This window comes from Hipposideros armiger, unplaced genomic scaffold (assembly GCF_001890085.2).
Source record: "Hipposideros armiger isolate ML-2016 unplaced genomic scaffold, ASM189008v1 scaffold_167, whole genome shotgun sequence".
Lineage (NCBI taxonomy): Eukaryota > Metazoa > Chordata > Mammalia > Chiroptera > Hipposideridae > Hipposideros > Hipposideros armiger.
This window is the reverse complement of record NW_017731517.1, coordinates 3,037,678-3,062,533: the sequence shown is the minus strand read 5'-3', so window position 1 is coordinate 3,062,533 and position 24,856 is coordinate 3,037,678. Positions and strand designations below refer to the sequence as shown.

General features: G+C 43.1%; 1 protein-coding gene across 3 annotated transcripts in view; it reads right to left on the bottom strand.

Annotated features, from left to right (window-relative positions):
* Window positions 1–24,856, bottom strand: part of MTR (5-methyltetrahydrofolate-homocysteine methyltransferase) — a 93,127-nt gene that overhangs the window by 24,766 nt on the left and 43,505 nt on the right. For all 3 annotated transcript variants that reach the window (XM_019651829.1, XM_019651830.1, XM_019651831.1), the window contains 7 exons: window positions 18,062–18,241; window positions 16,685–16,801; window positions 16,251–16,391; window positions 10,544–10,633; window positions 9,338–9,490; window positions 7,004–7,111; window positions 5,814–5,914 (listed from right to left, as the gene is read on the bottom strand). In XM_019651829.1, the coding sequence (XP_019507374.1) occupies window positions 5,814–5,914; window positions 7,004–7,111; window positions 9,338–9,490; window positions 10,544–10,633; window positions 16,251–16,391; window positions 16,685–16,801; window positions 18,062–18,241 (890 nt within the window). The remainder of the gene's footprint in view (window positions 1–5,813; window positions 5,915–7,003; window positions 7,112–9,337; window positions 9,491–10,543; window positions 10,634–16,250; window positions 16,392–16,684; window positions 16,802–18,061; window positions 18,242–24,856) is intronic.

Sequence of the window (24,856 nt, the reverse complement as noted above, 5' to 3'; positions counted from 1 at the left end):
TCCTCCACAACTAGACTGAAGAACAAAACGACAGCAACTTGTCTGTTCCCCTTTCCCCAATTCCCCAGCACTGTTCCCATCCCCCCAATTCTCCAATAAAAAAAAAAAAAGAAATGGGGAGGAGAAAACTAGGCAATGAGGTCAGAGAGGGCATCGTAACGGTGGCAATTAGTTCAATTATCAAATATTAAGTTTGAGATTTCTGTAGCTATCCAGATGGAGCTCTCAGGTAGTCAAATGGATATCTGAGTCTGCAATTCAGGTGAGAGATCCATGCTGAAGATAAAACTTGGGACTTGTCAGCATATTACATGGTGTTAAAGTCATGAGACTGGGTGAGATGATGGAAGCCTGTCCAAGGGCTGTGACCCTAGCTGAGCAACCTGTACCAGCAGCACCGACATCACCTGGGAGCTCATGAGAAATGCAGAAGCTCGGGCGCAGAGCTATTTAATCAGCTCTGACCTCTGACTAGATCCCCAGGTGATCGACAGGCACATTAGTGTGAGAAGCATGAACCTGCAGTGGGGACAGAGGAGAGGTCCAAGGCTGAGCCTCGGAGACTTCTGCAAAGGCGCTTCGCATAGGGGAGCAGTCAATAAAAGAGAGAGGCAGCCACTGGTCAGCGGAGCAGAAGAGGTCTCCAAACGGATTTCCAATTCACTGGCCTGCTCAGAAGCCTTGTCGGGAACAGTCAAATGTACCACTGATTAGAGGAGCTCTTCCTACTGTTTCCATGCACAGAAAATAGTATTTATGGCCCTGGGCTACTTGAAGGAGGCTGCTTGCCACCAGGGACAACCAGTCTAGGACTGAGGCTGCCCCAGCCCCACCCCGAGAAGAAGCGGTTCTGTCTCTCAGCACGTCTGAGTGGAGAAACTGTTGGCAAGTTCTGAAGCAGAAAGCAGTGTGACAACTGCTACGATGGAGGCGTTTACAGCATGTTGTGGGAGGCCATCTAAACTGGGTGACAAATAGAAGAATCCTAGGAGGGTGATACCTGAGCCAAATTTTGAAAAATTAAGTTGGTGTAAGCTCGATGAAGGGAAAAGAGGGCAGCCTAGCCAGAGACCAGCACTCTCAGCCAGCTGGCCCTAGGGAAGTCTGGCAGAAGGAAGGGGTCTGATGCCTGGAGAGGAGGCGTGGGTCACGCCCGCCCCTGCCTTCTGTGCTGCCGCCATCCGCCCACCATCCCCTCCCCTTTCTCACCTCCACTACCACTTCCTGCCGCCCCCACACAGCTCTGTCTCCCTGGGCTTTCACTTGGTCTCCATCCTTCCCTTGGAGCTCTACCTCATGTCCCCAGGCCTTTTCTTCCACATTCTTACATTTTGCCACATGAGAGATTAAAACAGAATAAAAATGCATGTTATGAAAAAAGTGTTGATTTTATAATCTTCTTTCTAAAGTGCTTATAACAGCTATAAACACAAGCATTTAATTTGGGCTTCTAATTCAGAAAACAATGTAAGCTAAACCAACTGCTTTAGCAAAGGCATCCAACACTACTTAAAAATGCATACAATTTAGAAAATATTGTAATGAAGTCCCCTTTACTCTCCAGAAGAAATGGTGGTTGCCAGGGACTGGGGGGGATGGCAGAGGGGGAATAAGTTGTTGTTGGTCAAGGGATAAAAACTTCCAGTTAGAAGATGAGTAAGGTCTGGAGATGTAACACACAGCATTGTGAATATAGTTAACAATACCGCATCATGTGCTTGAAAGTGTTAGGAGAGACAGATCTTAAATGTTCTCACCACAAAAACAAATGGTAATTATGTGACAGGATGGAGGTGTAAGCTAAGGCTACAGCGGTGATCATGTTGCAATACAGAAGTATGTCGAATCAACACCTTGTACACCTTAAACTTATGCAATGTTATATGTCAACTCCGTCTCAGTAACACTGGACAACTATATATATAAAATACATGTGTGTGTGTGTGTGTGTGTGTGTGTGTGTGTGTGTGTATGTATATGTATACACACACACACACATAAGCTGAAAGCCTCTGAGTAACTATCAAGTGAGCAATGAGGTGAGTAGCAGAGGTTGGACCAGTGTGCCCGACTTAGTCACTGTCCTCACTCAGCTGAACAGTTTAAAAATATGCATGACCTGTTACATGCAAAAAGTCCATATTTATCTTTATACAATTATTATTAAAGAATATATCTAAAATCTACTTTCATGTAATCAAATATCTGATCCAAAATGTTTTTAAATATTTTAAATTATTTCTTAAGAGCCATGTAACTAGAATATTAACATTAGATATTATAGTTAAAGTTGTTTAACTTTACACTGAAATAAATATTGAAGGGTAAACTGATATAGCAGTCTTGACTTTTGCAATCAGAAGCCCTGAATATGTCACGCCACTGAAAACTGTGTGAGTGTGAAGAAATCACTTAGGGGCCGGCCGAGTGGCACGTTGCTTAAGAGTTGGCTTGGGACACCAGCTCTGAGCAGCAGGGCCCCAGTTCGGATCCCATATGATGGCCAGTGACGCTGCCCTCTATAGCGAAGATGGTGAACAACAGCTCTACCTGGAGCTGGGCTGCCGTGAGTCGCCAGCGACAGCGTAGGCTGCAGTGGAGCTGCAGTGGGCTGCTGTGAGCTACCAGAGTGGCTGGCAGCCAATCTGAGCTGCCAAGAGCCACTGTGAGCGGCCATCCAATAGTAGGTGACCGATGTGTCTCACTTGGGAAGAGCACAATGATAATACCAACATGGGCCAGTGAAGCGATGTCCTCCACAACTAGACTGAAGAACAAAAGGACAGCAACTAGTCTGTTCCCCTCCCCCAATTTCCCAATAAAAAATCTTTAAAAAAAAAAAGAAATCACTTAACTTCTCTAAGCCTCAGTTTCCTCATCTGTAAAATGAGAAAATACAATAAATGAGGCAAACAGCAGAATCAAAACCATAAAAATGAAGGAAGGGTGAAAGAAAAGACAAGACAAGACAAGACAAAACAAAAAGTCAGTTATATAAAAGCACTATATAAATTGTGAACTGGTAAACAAATGATAGTATTAGCAAACTCCTGGTGGATACATCATTAGACCTATTTAAATTCTCTAATTTGCAAATTCTATCACATTGCAAACAATAATGTAAATTGAGCCACTTTTAAATGGATTCAGAGCTGCCAACCCAGAGGAACTGCCTAGCTGGACTTATGTCTCAATCCCCTGGAATGTTAGAACAGTGCAAAATGGCCTTTGGACTGGGCCTAGGACAACACTGTGTCCCAAAGAAGTGTTTGCAAGGACAACAAGAAAGCAAATGTTACTACTGCTGAACTGATAACTACGGAACTAAAGCTTAAAAACACTGTTTAGAATTAGCATCACTATGTTATCTGCATCAATAGAAATGCCTTTCTTCTGTTGATGTAATTGTTCCCTTCCCTGTCTTGTAACAACCCCTTGCCTTTGTCTTCTAATCGGAACATTATTTGGGCTTCTGCCTGAATGAATGATTCCTGAATAGCTATTCTTTTTTATCCCAACAAATGCTTATTGCCTCTCACGTTGAGAGGCCTTTTTATTTTTGAGGTTAACAGCATCATAGAATCTAATGCATCATCCTCATAAAAAATACGTTTTCTGTCTAGACAGCACTATAACTTTTAGTCCTCTTTACCTTTTTTTCCCCTCAAAAAAAACCAAATTCTTATCACTTCAAGAGATTAACTGCATCAATGACAAAGGACCAGGAACGAGAAAGGTGCCTGAGGACCGGGTACTGGATGGCTGGCTAGACACACTCACCAGCTGGGTGACCCCCCTAAGCACCCAGCCTAGAACACAGACACTCAGCTGAAACACATCTACTACATAAGGTGCGTCCCCAGGCATGTGTCTGCTAGCTGACACCACGAAACGCCAAGAGACACAAGACCCAAAGGGGTGTTTGACCTGATAGAAAAGTTTGCACACTCACTTATGTTTTTGTATAAGGAATAATTAGTTTCATCAGAAGACATCTCTTGGTTAGCAAAGATGAGCAGCCTTCGATGCACAGGACAGAGGGAGGAGCTGGGTGTGCAGGCGGAAAGGCCGGGTTTCAGCAGCAGACTTGCACAACCACCGCAGTCCAGCTCCAGTAGCGCCCTGGAGAAATGCCACAGCTCTCCCTGACCTCTTAAAATACCTTCACTGTCAGGAAGACATTCCTAGTAGGATTCTCTCAGCTAGTTGGCCATTTTTTTAAGTAAAACATGATAAACATGTCACAATGATCTCTCAAAAATGCTTTAGGAGACCCCACAGTCACCTTTTTCAACAGTTTTTGTCCCATGATCACAGCTGAATATGTACCTGACCATTCAGCCTGATAAACAGCAAACTCCTTGAACCGAGAAAAGTCAACTATATCACTATGGTGTCTCCAGTGTAATGCAAGGTACGTAACAGATGATCTATAAACATTTATTAGCGGAACTGAATTTTAACTCATAGTGATAAAGAAAGCAGCTAGAAAAGAACAGCATCGGGTTTTAAAAAGCGACACAAATGTCTTGCAGATTTTAGGATGCAGACACCGTATCCAAATACTTATTCCGCAGGTAAACTCTCATTACAACCACCGCCACTGTATCTCCAATACTTATCTTTCTAAGAAATAATGCATTCCGAGAACAATATTCCCCATTTCCAGGACCAGGACAGAATTCTAAGTCTTTGGACAGTGAGCAGACAGGCAAACTCGGGGGGAAAAAGGTGCCATCCTGACATGGCTGCCCTCTCTCCAGCCTTCCCGAGTGGTTCTTAGCTGCCCAAGGCTGTTCAAGTCAGCCTTGAACACAGAGATGGATAAACATGTTGAGAGTAGAGAAGAGGCTTAAAGGGTAATTGTTACCCTGCAGCAGAAGGGAACTCTGAGGACCACAGCTGTCGCTGCAGCACGTCTGTCTCTCTTCTCCGCAGAGAGGACAGCACACAGGGGAGAGTCCATGACTCAAAGGGACTGCTGGCTAGACATGGAGCAGAGACGACATCAGTTACATTAGAATTGGATTATAAAGAACATGCTGAATTGGGGCAAAACATGCATTTACTAAAGGTCATCAGCTCTCACAAGGAAATAACTTTGTGCTGAATATTTATTCACTATAATGAGACATGTCAGAAAAGGGTTTTACTTGTATACAACAACATTCCAAAATCCAGCTTCATCACCAAGAGGCATCACGGTCCTGCCCTAAGCAAAGGAAACAGACAACTGTGCAGTCAAAGCCTTCTTATAAAACTCCACTTAGCCCAAGTCTTAGAAGACCTTGGCTCTCAAATGACAGTTTATTGAGAGGAAAAGGGGAACACGCTCCACGCCGCTGGCTGTGGGCAGGAGCCCAGTGTTCTGGTATCAGAGCCTCTGGTCCAAGGTCAAGTCTCAGGAAGCCTCTTGGTTGTTTCGACCCTGCCTGAATAGTGTCTACTATTCTTTCTGTCTTCGCTGAACATACAACAGATTAAACAACTGCTAACTTAAATCATTTGAAAAGGTGTGTTCAGTGCAGAAAATTCGAAAACCCAGTAAGAAAAACGAAATTAAAAATAGCCTTGGGCCAGCTGGGTGGCTCAGTTAGTTAAGAGCTTGCTCAAGAGTGCAAGCTCTGAGCAACAGGGTCGCCGGTTCGATTCCCGGCCCGAGCTGAACTGCCACTGAGCTGTCAGATGGCTCAGCTAAAACAAAAAAATAAAAAAAGAATAGCCTCTAACACCTACTGCCATACCTTACCCCATCCAACCGATAGAGAATTACCCTGTTAATGCTTTTATTCTTAAGAAAGTAGTTGACTTACCTGAAATTATTGCAGCCAAGGACTACTCCGACTATGTTCTTGCCTATGTCATGCACGTCTCCCTTCACGGTGGCCAGCACAATGGTGCCCTGGTAAGGGTCCTGGAGAGAAGCCAAGCAGCTAAGCATTGCTGTGGTGATTTCAGAGCCAATCACTAGTTCTCCAGAGCCAGACCAGTGTCAGCACAGAACGCAATTTAGTACAACTACGATAACCTCACACAGACAGACCCAGAACCCAAATCATGAGCCCTGCAAGTAGGAAGCTGTAAGCCTGAGCAGTGCAAAGGCTGCCCACCTGGGTGGTTAGCTCAGGAAGCTCCAACCAAGATCATGGTTCTATCACCTCAAAAAACAGCTTAGGTTCAAACACAAAACAGCCCCATAGCTGAAGACCATATCCTTAAGCCAAAAACTGTCCGAGGGACAGAGGGCATTTGATTGTCTTCTTGTTTCTTCACCACTATCGTTCCATGCATCGTCAGCAAAAAGAAAGGAAGAAAGAGAAAGAGGAGGTGGGGGGAGAGAGAGGGGGGAGGAGAGAGAGAGAGAGAAAGAAAGAGAAAAGAAAGAAAGCAAAGCAAGCGGGATATTTATAAACACCATGTCTGTCTGAGCCGTTCTCAAACTCAGATCAACCTAAGAATTCAGAATCCTAGTTGGCTGAGCCTCACAGGGAGCTAAATATGGTCCAGGCTTAGCGCTCACTGTGGTGGTGCAGCCAACAAGACTTAAATTGAATCCAGATGCTGTGCCAAGGACATTACCAGTGTTCAGAGGATATTCACTTAAGAGGTTTTCCAAAACCAAACATTAGTCAATTACCTCAAGGGTAGGGACCGATCTTTGCAGCTACAGTGTATTGTGCCGTAATTGGCACAGAGAAGCAGCTCTGTAAATGGGTCAAAGATGGATAGATGAATGAATGAATGAATGAATGAATGAATGAATGAACTAGCTTTGTCTTAAAATCATGGGCTTTGTTTGAAAACTTATGTTCATATTAAAAATTTCATAAATCCACATTCAGAGGAAAATCCCAGGGTATTGTGACACCTGGTAAAACAGATCATTTCTCTATTTTACCTTCAATGACAAACACAGCCAAGCCCCATGGTCCCTACCCCACCCAAGTAAGCGTCTTCAAGGCCAGCTCCTCACAGGGACCAGAGGCCTGGACGAACGACTTACCTCTTCTTCCACGGTGCCAGTCAGCAGTCTGGCTTCTTCTCTGTCTTTTTCCATAAAGGGAATTAGGTGGCCAACAGCCTTCTTCATGACCCGAGCTGACTTTATAACCTGGGGAAAACACAGAGTCCGACATCTTTACCAAACTACCTACGTGTTTGCTAATGGCCACTTGTGAAATTTTAGCATGAATTAAGAATGCTTTGACCTCAGGTCAGCCACACTGGAGCCCACTGTTGACAGTGGGAAGGGTAAGCGGGGAGAGCCCAAGAATGAGGTATTGCAGAAGGAAAACAAGGCTAGAAATCAAACGCTGCAATTTCTGTCCTCTGCACTTTTGCACATTATCTTTTCTGTCTAGAAGGCCCTCCTTCACTCCTCCAAGGTCCAAGCTTCTCCACCATGAGCCTCTGCTCAGCCTTCTCTTCTCAATCCCAAGCATTATAATTCCCTTATAATTAAGGCTTACGCTTAAGCAAGAACAGCGTCTTTTACAAAATGCATCAACCTATGCTAAAACTCACGAGTGGAAGGATGATAGGCAACAGGTTATTGGCGCAGTGCCAAAGCTTCTCCCTACAGGTAAATTTACAATGGAGAAACCTAGCAGATGCCATTAACTGAATGATCCAGATTAATATCACCATTAACAGCAAGAGCCTCCTGACATGCTCCACGGAGAACGACACGGCATCACTCTGTTATTCTTGCCAAAAACGAGAAAACATCAAACCAATTCAAATTGACAGTCTACATAATAACTGCATTGGACCCTTCAAAAGTCAAGGTCATAAAAGGAACTGTTAGACAACGCAGGAGAAACGCCATGTGGGATCTTGGAGCAAAAAGATAATGGTAATGGAAAAACTGGTGAAATCTGAATAAGGTCTTTATTTGATGGTACTATACCAGTGTTAATTTCCTGGTTCTGATAATCATACTACAGTCAAGTAAAAATGTTCCCCTTAGGGAAAGAAGCCGCGTGAGGGACACAGACATATCCTAATTTACAGGTGCAAGTTGTCTGTAACTACAGTTAACTCAAAAGTGAAAAATAAAAAGAAGTCAACAGCATGAAAAACAAAGACCGAGGAAGCATCCCAGGCTGGAGGAGGCGAGGAAGACAGGATGAGGGCCTCTTCCTCATCCTGAGTAAGTGTGAGATGGTGAAGGTGCACACACGTTAAATTGATCAAACCACGTCCTAGCTATGTGCAGTTTGGTATATGTTAACTATAAAGCAATAAAGCTGTTAAAATAAGGATGAATGTTATGAAGGGAAATAGGAAATTAACAATATAGGATACGTAATTAAGAAGAAAAACAGAACCGTGTAGTTTTTTGTGGGCCTCACAGTCCGAAACCCAGATGGCACAAAAAGTATTTGTTAACTAACGTGGAGAGAAGCTGCTGTAAATCAAAAAGTGAGTTCTGGTCTTACTCGGAACTTATCATCTAATGTCTATCGCTATTTAAAATGGTGATGGGGCCGGCCGAGTGGTGCGATGGTTAAGAACTCGCTTGGGATGCCAGAGGGCCCCGGTTCGGATCCCACATAGGAGGGCCAGTGACACTGCCCTCCACAGCTAAGATGCTGAACAACAGCTCAACCTGGAGCTGGGCTGCCATGAGTCGCCGGCGGCGGCGTAGGCTGCAGTCCCTGTGGCAGTGGGTTGCCATGGGCTACCGCGTGTAGCCAGCAGCCAGCGTGAGCGGCCAGCAGCCGCAGTGAGCGGCCATCCAGAAGCCGGTGACTGATCTGCCTCGCCAGAGAAGAGCACAATGATGGTGCCAGCTTGGGCCAGTGAAGCAACATCCTCCACAACTAGACTGAAGAACAAAACGACAGCAACTTGTCTGTTCCCCTTCCCCCAATTCCCCAGCGCTGTTCCCCTCCCCGCAATTCCCCAATAAAAAAATAAAAAAAATCTTTAAAAAAAAAATAAAATAAAATGGTGATGATTTTTTTCAAAATATGCATTCTAAAAAATGGATATTGGTTGGTCAAATCAAATGTTACTATTAAGTTTAAAATAACCTTGGCCGTTATTTTAATTTGCAGAGAGGTAGATAGGTACTGGGGGTAAGAGGTGGTACAGAAGATCAGAACATGAGGATTAGAAGCTAAGAATGTCCACATGACCTCTAACTTCCACATCACCCTAAAGATGGGTTTTTCTAGACATTACTCCGAAATACATTTAGAGAAACAATGACCAGATCGCAATGGCCCTCTTGTCAAAATTAAAACCTGGAAATATAGCCAAACTTGCTATTTATTTAAAGATACAGACTTTTTCTTTCAGTTGTGAGAATTTCCCCCCATCTTTTGCCAACCTGAGGTAGAAACATTTTTCCAGCTCCAAAAAGGTCACCAACGACTTTCATGCCACTCATCAGAGGCCCTTCAATTATATTCAGAGGTCGGGGGTATTTTTCCTGGTTTAACCTGGCTTCCTCAGTATCCGCAACAATGTGTTTTTCAATGCCCTATAAAAAACAAACAAACAAACAAAAAATTAGGAAAAACAAAAATCACATAAAACATTGGCTTAAGTCCAAATAACCAACAAAGAACAAATCACGGAAATGCAGGTCTGGGAACCAGACTCACGGGTTCAAATCCTGCCTCCTATCACCAATGCAGGAAATTCGTTAAGCCTCAGTTTCCTAGATTACAATATACATAGTACCCGCCTCATATGGCTACGTTGAGGGTTAAATGAGACACATACGGAAAGTGTAAAGTACTCAGTAAAAGTGAGCTATGAGTGAGAGAAGGAGTACTAATAAGTGAAGTTCAAATTCATACTAAAATACACTTTTTATTCTAGTGGTTTAACAGATTATACATTAATAAGTATCTCCTGTGACATCAGCAGTCTTCTCACTGCAATGCTAGGGGCTGGGGAGGAAAAACAATGGGCAGGGCCCTGCAGCAAAGTTCAGATCCATGGAGCCCCCCTGATGTACCAGCGGTCAAGCCCCATCCTCCAACGGCCCCAGTTCAAGGATCCCTGGATGTGGCTGACTAATTCTACAACCTGAAATACAAGAATCTCACAAAGTTAAAAGTTAAATTCTAGAGCCAAAAAAAAAAAAAAAAGAAGAAGAACTGAAATTCTCCAGACTCACAAATGAGGAAACCAAAGCCAAGAGATTATTTATCTTGTCTAAAATTCCAATTCCGAGCAGAAAAGCCAGGACTTGCTTGGTGATCGCATGACAGCAACTTGATCTAGGACAGAGCTTCCCAAGCCCAGCACTACTGACATCTTGGGCTGAGTAATTCTTTGTCATGCAGGCCTGTCCTATGCCCTGTTGGATGATTAGCAGCATCCCTGGCCACTGGAACCAGTAACACCTTCCACCCCCAGTTGTGACAACAAAAAATGTCTCTGGACACTGACAAATGGGGGTGGGGGGGTGTCTAAGGACTCCTTTGCCAGCTACTGTCAGCACCACTCCTGCAGCACCATCAGACACCCAGGGGGAACGGGCCTCCACCCTGGAGTCCCCACTCGCGCAGTCTCCCACACTCACCTTCACGAGGGCGTACTCCAGGCGTTCTTCAATAGAACTGTTCCTCCACTCATCGGTCTGCACGACCTTCTTCCCTCCTTTGCCATGAGTCTGAATTGAAATTAGGACACAGAGATGGATCCAACAGGTCCTTACTGAACTATCTGGCAGCAGAAATTAGGCCTGATCCTTCTTTTATATTTTTAGGCCCTAGTAGAGCATCCAGCATGAATTAGTATCTCCATAAATGTTTGAGGGAAGGAGAACTCTTTTAGGATTTCAACTTTTAGAATCAGGGACAGAGTGAGGCTCCATGTTTTCTTTCCTTTTTCCTAAAAGATAACTTAGGACAAAAGATTTCCAGGACAGTCAGAGGAGCTCTGCCCCACATGTGCTGAGCTTTTAAAGCTCTCTGCAAGGACCATCACTACCCACAGGTATGTGTAGAGGGGGCCATCATCCTGGACCTGGGCACTCAAGAGATGCAGGACACGGCCCGGGCTGCCCGGGACTCTATCACGTCATAAGGGAGGTGGGAAGATCAGCTCCAAGGGAAAGCATGCGCCAAGGGCTGAAGGAGGTAGATGGTATAGACTAGACCCGGAATTTTGAGCAAGGCGCGATCATCACACATTAAGGTGAAGAGAGACTTTGAAGAAGCTGACAGGTTCTGACAGGTTCAGCCAAGGGACAAAAGTGCAATGATCATGCTGCACAAGGTCAAGTGCAGTATTACCATATCCGCTTTCTCCATCTCACTGGCGGCACCAGTTGCCCAAAACAGAAATCTAAGTATCATTCTTGAATATCCATTCACTCCTCACATTCAGTCAATCACCCAGTCCTCATGATGACACCTCCTAAATTATTTCTCTCCACCCGCTTCCACTTTCACAGTCCAAGCAACTAACAGGTCTCTGCAGCCCAGAATCACATCTTCTGCACAGTGGCCAGAAGGACAATCCAACATGCAAATCTGGGCAAACCACCCCGTGTGAAGAAATTCACTGTACGTTGCCTACTTCTCTCGGGGTATCCTGTAACTCCTTTCCGTGCCACACTCTGCCCCCATCTGGTTTTCTCCTCTAGCTTCACCTTCTGCCGTTCCGACAAGCTCAGCTACCCTCACATTCCAGTTTCTCACTCCATCATCTTCACCTCTGGGCCTTCACAGTCATTCATCTGACACATATTTATTCAGCACCTAGCACAATGCCAGGCCACAGCTAGAGGCACATAGGTGTCCCCTGCCAGGGACCAGCAAGCTGCCCTCCAACACCAAACCTCAGGCTGGCTGACTACTATCCAGCTTTCAGGTCCCTCCTAAAAGCATTCTCCCTCCATCCCCTATCACAGCACTTACCATGCTGCCTTACAACTGCCTTTACACATTTCTGCATGTCTCAGAAACTGTGGGCTCAGGAGGGCACATCCCTCTTACTAGTGAGGTCTTCCAAGTTCAGTAAGGAGCACAGCCCAAGACGAGAGTTCAGTCAGTACTAGCAGAATTATGTAATGCTGATCAAAGCTAGATTTTTCTGGACCAGTGTTTGTGCAGGACTGTGGAAGCCAAATCACAGAATACCAGAAATCCAGGCTCCGGAGTTTGGATTTAACCTTCCAGGCAATTGTGGGGTCAAGGGCGGGGGACAACACAATTCAAAGTTCTGAAGCTGCAGAATTACATTCAAAGGAGTATTTTTAAGAGAACCCCACAAGGAGGAGAATGTTTTAGTAGCCCATGATAAAGGCCTGGAATACACTGGTGGTAACAGGAAGGGGAAAAGGGCTAACATAAAGACACTGAGGCTGGGGTGCTAACTCAAATAATGATAACACAGGGCTTCCTCACTTACATACCAAAAATCCTGAACAGTATGGTCCTTAAAAAAGAATGATCTGCAACATTATTCACAATAGCCAAGATATGGAAGAGTCCATCAATGGATGAATGGATAAAGATGTTATACATGTATACAATGGAATATTACTCAGCCATAAAGAAAGAAATGCTGCCATTTGCAATAATGTGGATGGACTGCGAGGGCATTATGCGAAGTAAAAGATGATTACTGCATGATCTCACTTATATGTGGAATCTGAAAAAAAAATGAATTCATAGATACAGAGAACAGGTCGCTGGTTGCCAGAGGTGGGGGTAGGAGGTAGGTGAAATGGGGGGTTGGGGGGGTGTCAAAGATACAAACCTCCAGTTATAGAATAAATACATTTTGGGGATGCAATGTACAGCATGGCGACTATAGTTAATAGTACTGTATTGCATATTTGAAAGCTGCTAAGAGAATACATCTTAAAAGATCTCATCACAAGAAAAACAAATGTGTAACTATGTTTGGTGATGGATGTTAACTAGACTTTTATTGTGGTGACCATTTTGCAATATATGCAAATATCAAATGATTATGTTATACTTGAAACTAATATGTCAATTATATCTCAGTTAAAAAAAACTTTAAAAATCACAAAATATTACAAAATTCATGTTATACACTCTGACCTTTATTGAAGTAAAACACAGAATACTAGAGCTGCGTGGCACTATAAAAAGAAAGAGAGAAGAAAGGCCTTCTAAGGCCCACAGCCACATCACTTGAGACATGTAAACACCATTTGTTCCATCAGCCACACAATCAGGCAAATCCTGCCTGTGGGATGGAGTTTGATGTGTAAAAACAGGGCAGAGTGTTCCAAACACCCTTGCAAAAAGGACTTGGTGTGTTTTCATGGAAAAATACAGCGTGCGGCACATATGCAGTGGGGAAGGTCAATGTGAATTTGAACAGTGGCAAGTGACAACACGGTGAGGGCCCCACTGACATGCAGGGACTGCAGTGAATGAACACGGCCCCAGCTGATGGGACATGCTTCAGGAAATCCACGCTCACAGTGAAACGGCACCACCCCAAGCAGCTATTTCACAAGCACAGTGTGGCATGTGGAGCCCACCAGGCTTCCCAACTAGTCATTCCACAGGATGTTCTCCAGGACGTGAATACAAGCTGCTGCACAGTTTCGCAGTCAGACCAGACACCAGACACACTGGAAGCTCATCAAACAGAAAGCTATCAAGCAAACTGTTGTCAGGGCCACCTGACCACTCCTTGAATCCATATCTACTGCTCTCAAGGAGCTTCTGCTTCTCAGGTCCTCATGATGACCTGTGTTTTGTTTCTGACATCAAACTGGACCAGCACCAAGGGGAATGAACTGCTCTAGAGAAAGCCAGACGATGAGTCTTCCAGCGGCAATGAGAAAGACCAACACCAGGTCAAGGAACAGATGACTGTTTGGCCAGAAAAGGATCAAGAATATTCTCTCAACCCAACATCATTCAAGAGCCATCCTACTCAGAGCAGAGTGCCTTCCAGTCCGTACCCAAAGGGGTCTTGACCTCCATCAAGGTACTGCTTACTAAAGAAATGCCATGTGAATTAGCTGGTACCATCATACCTTAAACAGCCAAAATGATTTACTCACCACCGGCCAGTCTGTACCAAATAAGGGCAATTATTTTTCAATAAACTCATTATTCCCCCAAAATGGGATTAGACTCTTTAGGAAGAACAAAGACAGGACTCTTTCTACCCTTTTCAATAATGGATCAGATAGGAACTTGGGCACAGATGTCATCATTTAATAACAAAAAGAGACCATCAGTCTCTCAAAAGAAAAAACAAAATTCCTCAGCCTCTATTTGCCTTATAATATTCCTGCTTTTCGTGTTCCATTTGCACTTGGTGTATCCTGGGAGTTATTAAATTATGTCTGTTCTGTTATTAATTCCATTAATAGTAACAGAAGTCACCTTGAATGCAGACAGTTAGCCTTCTTGACAGAGGGGCCAATGGCTTGTAATAAGTCCTTGTGGTTCCATTAAGAGGGAAGCAATCTCTTATACAACGGATTGTTAAGCTCTTGCAATCGCTATTAAGATTTCCCTCGATTATGCTGTGCCCCAGGAGCAAAAGCTCCTGGCAGCTCAGCACCATATAAAGAAACAAAAACTTGTAAACAAATGCTAAAAGTGAACACAGACCAAAAAGAGTGATATAAAATACAAAGCCAACAAAAACTTAAATGAGAATAGTCTTATAAATAAGGAGCTCCATCTTTTCTAAGTGGGAGCACTATCTCATGGGGACGATGGAGGAAATGATGAAATAGCACATCATCTCATGGGTTAATTAAGCAAGCTCTAGTATAATGTCATGATTAAGGGACCTGTGATGCCCTGTTGGCCTTCGCAGAACCCTGTCTTACTCAGTTATTAATGGAAGGTCCCCACCAGGTGGAAGGCGGGCTAAGACAAAACTGAATAGTTGTTTCAAACCCATGTCTTGCTGTTCAGAGAACATTAAAGGACTAAGCACATTGTCTACATGAGCAGAAACAGTCATGGAAATGGGAAAAGAAACATGGGGACTGTTTCTTCTGTAATGAGCTGAGAAGCAGAGCTTGATTACATCTGCAACGACAGACCTGAGACATTCTGTCCTGGGTCCACATGAGAAACGAGATGTTTCCAAGGAGCTGAGAGGAGGGGCACGTACGCAAGCAGGGGCTGAACTCCAGTCAGCTTTGCAGTTTCAGAAATCTAAGTCAGGCCACCAATCAGGCTGGGGAATCAAGGATGCAGTTAATCCTAAACGGTCCTATCCTCCTTCCAGACATTTTAGTGTGCTTCGATGGAAGAGGAAAGGTTAGCGGTTCTGCCAGAGTTAAATTCAGATTTTAACATGGAAAACATAACAAAGAGTGGCAATATACAAAAAAGCACTCTACTGCTTTCCTACCCTGATGTGTGAGGAAAATGTCTTCCTCTGCCATCACTTTCTGAAATCAATTAAAAAGTAAGTTTTTTGAGGTAAAGATTTAATCTTTCCTTAAACTCAATTCGAGGAAGCAGCACCCATTTAATGTACCTAGGATTCCCCAACACATAATAAGTGGGAAACAAGGAAGTGATTTTTGGATTAACTATCATTATTCTCATGTCTGTAGAGCAGGTATGTGCAGACCTCAAGCCCTGAACTGCAAAACCTTGCCACAGATGGAGCAGATCTTCATATATACAAATGTAAACATATAACAACGGGGACCAGGCATTACATAGCCACACAAGAAAATCCAATATAGCCAATTTAAATTGTGAGGTAGAAAAATATCTAATAAAATGGAAAGATGTTCCCAGTATATTGCCAAACAGAGAGGTTATCAAAAAGGCATCTAGAGTATAGTTCTATTTTTGTAAATATGTGTGAGTGAGTATGTGTGTGGATACACTTAACAGTACATATTCATCTGGAGAAAAAAACAAAACAAAACCCATGACAGGAAGATTATAACAAAATCTCAACAGTGGTTGACTTCAGGTAGTAGGATCATGAGTGATTTTTATTTTCTTCTTTTGCTTATCTGTATTTTGTAAATTTTCTAGAATATGTGTTACTTTGGTATGAAAAAAATTCATTTTACATTTTAAAATAAATTGAAACATAAATTCAGAATCCTGAAGCAGCCTAAATGTGGCCTGTTTCTCCTTCCTGGCTCTCACTAAAACGCCTCCTCTAGGACTCCCTTCAAAAATCTCCAGTGATCCAAAGACATGATCACATATCTGCTTCTATTCTACAATGAAGGTCTACCGAGTGTGCATGAGAAATGAATTCAAAGATAGGAAAGCCCCATGGGAACACCTTCTCTCTACCTGGGCATAGTGTAAGAGCTTCTCAGTGGCCTCAGGGTCTTTGTTCCAGATGAGATCTTCACAGAGCTGGAGAAGTTCCTTATGGATATCGTCATACACAGGGAGGTTCCCAGCATTCACTATCCCCATGTCCATACCAAACTAAGGGCAATACAAAGAACAATGAGCACTTCCAGTGACAGTATAAATCAGGGCTCAGCAAACATTTTCTGTAAAGGGCCAAACAGAAAATGTTTAGGCCACTGTCTCTGTCGCAAATACTGAGCTGGGCTGCCACAGCATAAAGGCACACGGACTACACTGAGTGGCTGTGGCTTCGCTCCAGTAAGACATCACTCACAGAAACGGGCAGCAGGTCAGAGTGGAGCTGCAGGCTCGCAAACCCCTGCCCCAGGTAAGAGCTGGCTTCAAAGGGAACAGGTGTTCTACCTTACCTTGATCGCGTGGTACAGGAAAACCCCATGCATTGCTTCTCGAATGGCTTCCATTCCTCGGAAGGAAAAGGACAAGTTGGAAAGACCTCCACTTATCCTGGCTCCAGGTAAAGTCCTCTGGCAGAAATTCAAAAAGTGAAAAGATTCCCATTTCCAAAACCAGCAATCACACACCTTAAGCTTTATATATAAGGGCAGGAAGTAAAAAACAGATCAAATTCAAGGTTCCCACCACACCTTATGATGAGATCAAGCATTAGCATGTATGTGGAACAACAGGAATTCTTCCTGACTGTTGACTAAAGTACAAACCAGCTCAAGCATTTAGGGAGACAGCTTCCATTACTGACCACTATGACCCAACATTCCACTTCCGGGCTACACTACAGAGACACTCATGCACAAGTGCCCAGAATACACAAACAAGAATGTTCACAGCAGCACTGCTCACAGTGTCCAAAGCTGGAACACACCAAATGTCTATTGACAGAGGAACAGTTAACTGTGGGGTAATTCCACAATGGGGTGGTATACAGTAATAAAAACGAACAGAAGACAGTCACAACACTGATGAATCTTTAAAATGAGGTTGGGTAAGGAGAAAAGGCAGAAGAATCTTAGATTCTGTTAAGCTCAGAAACAGGCAAAACTATACTGTTTACACAGTCAATTCCCATGATTTGTGGTAATTATGTTCTATAAAGTCACCACGAACACTGAACCAGGAGACACTGGAAACCACTGTTCCTGAGGAAATACAGGATTAGGTTCCTGTGAGCCTCTGGTCACAAAATTTTCATCAACTGGTCAATATATAACCTTGTTTCATATGTGTTTCCGTTTAAAGACATCTGTTTAATACATGCTGTGGATTCACCATACTGAGCTCACAGCCAACAGCATCACAGCTCGTGTCTACACAAAGCTTATATAACACATATTTTCTCCAAAGGCACATCACAGCCTCCTGCTCTTAGGAGCACCAGACAGCACCTCAGCACTCTGTTTATATAAGTGATAAATTTACAAAGAAAAGCAACAAAACTCAGGACAAAGGTGTAATCAGGAAGGGAGAGATGGGGACACTAGCCATGTCCTTTCAGGACCTATGTGAGCTGTTATATGCTTCATAATTAATTATTATACTCTGTATTTTTTACATATTCTCCAGTGTGTATTATACTTCAGTTTAAAAGAATATACAAAAGAAAATAATAAAGGGCCCTAAATTTCAGAAAACCAATTTACTACCTTGGAACAAAAATGTCAACATTCCCAGCCAACAAATATATACACGGTAGTTCAAACTAGTCACGGGCACCGTGTGGTACACTGGAACACTGACTTTGGTAGAAGAGAGACCATGCCCATCCTTACCTTAATGACTTCTGTTGCATGGATAAAATTAACGGCATACAAGTTGTGTTCCTCCATCCCGGTACCAATGGTGAGGATGTTAGGGTCAAAGATGATGTCATTTGGATTGAAGCCCAGTTTTTTCACAAGCAGATGGTAGGCCCGGGTGCACACTCTGACTTTGGTGTCTGTTTCTGTCGCCTGGAGGAAGGAGCAAAAGCTTGTCATTTGAAATAAAAAAGTAAAGTGTTATCTATGAAGACAGAAGCACATTTCCCTTGTCGAAAGCACTCAAGTACCAACACTTAGGTTTCATAAAAATCCAAATGCCAAGCAGCCACTAAACATTTTTCAAATTATCTCAGAGGAGGAATTGGTTTAAAGTCCCTTTGTGTTTTCACCAGCACAACAGCTAACTGGCTTCTGTAAAAATCAGATTTTATATGCACATATGTGGTATATTAATAAATGGGTTTCTAAAAAATACATTTGTGATGAGGACTCAGGCTACTAAGGGACAAATTAAAAGCAATGTTCCTCCTCTCTCAGCCTGCCTGCAGTGCCTTAACCTGCCACCCCGACAACACTGCTAGAGCTCGGGTCTTCCTGCAGGGACATTCCACGCAGATTCAAGGATATGTGTGTATTGCCTGCCTCCCTCCGCACCCACCTTAACAACAGCTGGTTAACGCATGCCCTACGTCATCGATATAAGTTACATGAGTACCACTCTTCAAAACAGTGACGTGAGAGAAGAGAGCACTGACTCCAGCAAGGCTCCAAGCCCAGCCTCAGAATCAGGGCCTACGTTTCCCATTTCGTTTCCTACCATTTGTCCCCTACCATTTGTCCCCTCAGGCAGACAAGGCCAAGTGCACACTGTGCTGTAACTTGTGAGACAACTGAACACCCAGAGCTGGAGTCTTGGGACCAAGAACACCTTATGTTCCTCAAATTCCTGCCACAAACTCCCACCTCTGAGAGCAATCTGGATAAGTCTGCTTCTTACACCAAAGGATTTAAAATATAACCCATCTGGTAAGGAAAGGCCCGAGAACAGGAACATTCAGTCATTCAGCTTCAGCCAGGGGGTGACGACCTCTCTGTAACCACTACAAAGGAGGCCCCTAAAATGCAGAAGTATTTGTCAGATGTTAACAAAACTCAGAGAGGGGACAGAGAAGGAACCCTGAGAATCAGCTTCCAGGCTTCGGTCAATTGCCTTGAGCAAGGTAAAAATAAACGGAAAAGTGAGAGCTACTGACTTCAGTCTCCTAAACAGCTGTGGTGCTCACCCTACTGGAAAATACGTGTTCAACTGAAAAACAGTATCACTTCATCTACACTGAATGAAAAGGCTGGTTACGTGATAAAAATCTAAAAAATCACTACTGAAGGAAAAATATGTTCGAAAGGAAAAACAGGCCAGTCACAACAATAAAACAACACAAAATAGCTAGGAATGATCTCGAGGATGCCTATTTAAGCAAAACGATAAAACTTGATTGAATAGTGACTGGAAAGACATACCATGTTCCTGAAATACAAACCTGCGTAGTTCCCAGGTACCAATTCTTCATTATTTTCTAGGTGAGGATTAATTAAATTGTAATCAATATCCCAATGGGGCTTTATTTCTCCATAAACTGGACAGTTATTTTCAAATAATTTTAACATAGGAAAATCTGTTGAATATAATGATTTCATAGGATGATATTGATTATTCTTTTATGTAGTTTACGCATGTACAAACAAAAAATCATAGTCTATTCTGCTATTATGTGATAATTGTATTTCTGGGAAACCTTATCAAAAAATTGTCATTTGAAAATAATCATTCCAATTAGTAATGGAAAATTTAAAGGTGTTCTGCATTTTGTTATTTAGAGCTAAAAGTAACAGTTGACCAAAACGACTAACATCAACAAAGAACATAGAAATGATTCCTAGTTGCTGTCTCAGGACCAGATCTGACCTTGACCGAGCAGTTCTACCTGTAACACGGATTGCAGATATAAGCCAAGGACAGTGGTTAGATACTGAAACAAAGGCAGGTGTGAGTTCACAATAGGAGGTTTTCATTTCAGAGTTGCTTTCTCCTTATCACCAGTGGTGTCATCCAAGCAAAGCAAATCTCAGTTCTTAACTGGTTCTCCCTATAGCACCAAGAGAACTCAATCAATAGAAGACATGCCTTTATACCAAAATATCTGTACTGTTGGATTTCTGAACCGTGCAAGTACATGAATTTTTTGCTTTGCTCTTTATAATTTTCAATACCACAATTCTATAATGAATATGTATGTCTAGAATCATACAGAAAAATTATTTTTCATGGGGAAAAGCAATTTTTAAAAAGGCATCTTTAATTCCGCTACCTTACACTAACAATTATTTTTCTTTACAGCATTTTCCTCCACTTTTTATCAAATGTAGTTTTTATGTAGTCATGTATACCGTGTCTATATAATTTTTGGTTTTGTACTTTGAATTTATATTTATAAGCGCTGTCACGCTGCTCCATAACCTTCATAATTAATATTCAAATAATCTGGATGCTGTTCCAATAGAGTGATGGGACAAGTAATCAATTTCTCTTCAGCTGGGCATCAAGGTTGCTCAATCTTCAATAAAACTGGTGAAAATCTTTGCATATATTATATTCTTATGCTGCTGAACCCTTTTATTGGGATATTTTCCCAGAAATGAGGTCATTAGTTCAAAAGGTATGAACATTTTTATCTCTTGACAGGTATAATGGTGTCTTTCAAAAGTACCATCCCAGTTGACACAACACTCGACGATGAATGAGGCTTTCTGCTGACCACTGCTGTACCAGTACAGACTCCGACCATTTTTAAGGTTACTTTTACTAACTTAGGAAGGAAAACATTACCTTAATATAGCTCTAATTTGCATTTCTTTCATAAACCAGCAAGTTCATTTTTTTCACTACATTTTTATGTGTGATCACATTCAAATCTAAATGGGGAAAGCTTATTCTCTGACAAGATCAGGCACTAACAGTGTTAACAGACAAAGTAGGGGGCTAAGCCAGGGTGTGGAAACTTGCATCCATCTTCAAACTAATCTCCATCTCTTCCTAGACATGTGACCTTGGCTCACAGAAAAATAGGAGGACAGCTACCCCAGGTGGCTACTGAAAGGACTCAATGAGATGAACTCGGCTGGTGGTTTTCAACGAGATTAGACACAAAAATCACCTTTAAAGCTTTAAAATTACAGAAGCCAGGTCTCACCCCAGACCAAAGGAGTCAGAAATTTAAGGACTGGAGTCCAGAGCTGTGCTTGTTTTTCAAAAGCAGAGGCAGTGCACAACCTTCCCTGTGGGAGAGTTTCTGCTTTACACTCAGGTGAAGCCCCGCAGATCTGCAAAAGCACACGACATTCCACTCTCATTCAGAGCTGACCTTGCTTCTTACTTCACTAAGAAAACACGCAGTCAGACTCGCACCAGCACTGTGCCCAGTGCCTGAAATCTACATTCTCACACCTGCCTTCTTTCCTGCGTGAACAAGCTGTCTGCCCTCCACTCCACACTGATTGTCGGCGCTCCCAACTCCCAAGGGGACAGACCTCGCAAATACCCCCTTCCTCTCCTGTATCAACGCCTCCCTTTCTCTACAAAGTCATTCCCATCAGCTTGTTAATCACACTGTCACATCATCTGTCTCCTCCCCCCACCTCTCTCTCACACACACACACCCTTTCTTACCTCATATCCATCTCTACTTTCCACCCCATTTCTCTGTTCCCCTTTACAGAAAAACTCCTCAAGAAAGTCTTATACACCTGCTGCCTCCAATTCTCCTAGCCTCTCTTGAACCCACTCTAATTAAGCTTTTATCTCCTTTGGAAACAGTACAGCAAGATCATACACTAGCCCATTTCTAAATCCAGTGGTAAATTCTTGGTCTTATTGACTTGATCTACTCGCAGCTCTTTAAAACAGCCCATCAAGCCCTTCTTGAAGTTCGTTCTTCACGTCAAAGCCAAGTGAGCCTTCCCTTTTGGTCTCTGCTCCTCTCAAGCCCTGTAATGGGGTCTCCACTCCTCCCAGCCATGGACACTGCAGCTCCCAGACTCCCTCAGTCCTAGGGCCTCTTCACTACAGCCACTCCTTTGCTGAGCTCAGTCACCCAGCTTTAAATACCATCTACATACAGATAATGCCCAAGTAATGAAACCCTATTTTCAAGACTGACTTTGCCTGTGAAACTGACTCATCTATGCAAATGCACACTCCACGAGGCACCATCAACATGGTCTGTCCAAACCCAAACTTCTCTTTACCCATCCCAACTCCGCTGCTCTCACAGTTTTCCATCCTTTCAACTGCCCCAGCCAAAAAAAACCTGAAATTGTCCCTGAGTCCTCTTTCTTTCACAATCCACAATCAACGGTGAAGGCAAATTCCACTGAGACTCTATCTTAAAAATATCTGGAAACAGATGAGTAGAGCAAATGCCAGAATTGAAAAAAGGAGGGAAGAGATAAGAAAAGCAGGCAAGGGCCAGCCGAGTAGTGCTTTGGTTAAGAGCGGGCTTAGGACACCAGCTCTGAGCAGCACGGCCCCGATTCAGATCGCACATTAGGGTTAAGATGGTGAACAACAGCTCAACCTGGAGATGGGCTGCCGTGAGTCACCAGCGATGGCGTAGGCTGCAGTGAGGCTGCAGTGGGCTGCTGTAAGCTACCGTGTGTGGCCAGCAGCCAACGTGAGCGGCCGGCAGCCGGCATGAGCTGCCAAGAGCCGCCGTGAGCTGGCGTCCCATGGCCAGCGACCAATCTGCCTCACCCGGAAATAGCACTATGATAATACCAACTTGGGCCAGTGAAGCAACGTCCTCCACAACTAGACTGAAGAACAAAAGGACAGCAACTTGTCTGTTCCCCTTCCCCGAATCCCCAACGCTGTTCCCCACCCCCAACTCCCCAATAAATCTTTAAAAGAAAAAAAAAAAAGAGAAAAGCAGGCAAAACAGCTAATATCTGCATAATATACATGACAAAGACATAAATCAATTCAAGGAAACTTCCTACAACTGTGGCCATAAGTTTCCCGACTGAGCACACAACTTAATGGATGCCACCTCATCATCATCAGATTTCAGAACACCATGGACATAGAAGATCCAAGAAGTATCCAGAAAATGCGAAAATAAATAGGTTTCCCAAAAAGAATCAAGGATTAGAACAGCACTGGACTTCTTACCAATACCAGTGGAAACTAGAAGATAATAGATCAATGCTTTCAAAACACAGAGAAAATAATGTCAAGCCTGTATGCCTATACCCATACAATTGTCAATTAAGTACTCAAGTAGAATAAAGCCATTTTCAGACAAGCAAGGTTTCAGAAATATTTACTGCCATGTTTTCTTTTGCAAGAAGCTACGAGAAGATGCACTCCACCAAATGAGAGATTAAACCAAGAACGAGGAAATTTCGAGACGTAGAAACCTCAGAGAGGAGAGAGGAATCCCCAGGATGAAGGTGAGGGACATTTCATGGTGAGAGCTGTGCAGTCAGCCTCCTGAGCAACCTTTTCAGATTGTGTCAGAAGACTTAGAGAGATTCTTCAAGAAATTAAAATGACAGTCTACTGAATGTGTTTGGATACCTGGATAGTGGAAATTAACACAAGTATGGGATAGTTCGAAGATGAAATATAGAAGAAAAAAAGCGAACAGAAAACTAAGTATTAACTTCATGGGCAACAAGTAGAGTTCAGGAAAGGAAAAGGAATCATGGGAGGCTGCCACGTCTCAGCTTTTCCACTGCTTAATAACATGAGCACCAAAATAGCTTAACTATAAGGGGAGAATGGGGGCGATAAAAGGAAAGACGTGTGGAGCGGGGGCAGAGGATGGTGAAAAGCCAGATCCTGAACCACGGTCGGAAGGCAATAAATAGTAACTAAAACTGGGACTTGAAGACAGGAGGTAAATGCTACAAGAATCACCTAATAAAGCTGAAAGTGACTGCCTCTGGAGATCCAAAGGGTTGGGGGCTTCTGTTTTTCATAAAAACGTTTACAGAGCTTTGTCTCTTTAACTACCTGCATATATATCTTTGGCAAAAATAGAAACTAGGTCAAAAGGTCCCACTGAGCCAGTAGTGGAAGATGGCTGGACCTTCCTTTCAGGACCATTTAACATGTGTCAAATGCTAACTGCACCCTGTGACCTGGCAGTCCTACTCCTATGGACTGGCAGAGAAAATCACTGTGTGAGGAGAAAATGGCTGCCTGAATTAGGAGATTCGTCTACTAAAAAAATCAGAATAACCTTAATTTCCTTCAATAATAGACTAAGTAAACCCTGCATTTACTGGAATATAAGGCAATCATAAAAGATCAAGTAAATTGGTATTTACTAACATGGAGTTAATAAATATCCCATGTGGAGTAGGGGGAAAGTTACAGAATGGCAGATAGAATCTCGTTTATACAAAATTCTCCGTTGGATAGAAACTCCCCTGCTCTTTCCCTGAATGCCACAAGGCTTTCTCATTGTCTTCAAGCTTTCAAATATTTCTGCTTCAGAGAGGTTCTACGAGAGACTTTTGTAAAACAGCCCACTCTTCCCCGACAGCATTCCCTAGAATCTTTACCCAGCCGTTCAGCACAGACCCCGATGAATGATGCCAGATCTCCTAGGCTTGAATCCTAGCACTTGTCACCTGTGTGACAACTGTGAGTCAGGTAATGTCTCTGTGCTTTGGTTCCTCATATGAAATACGAAAATAATAGGAATATATATATATATATATATATATATATATATATATATA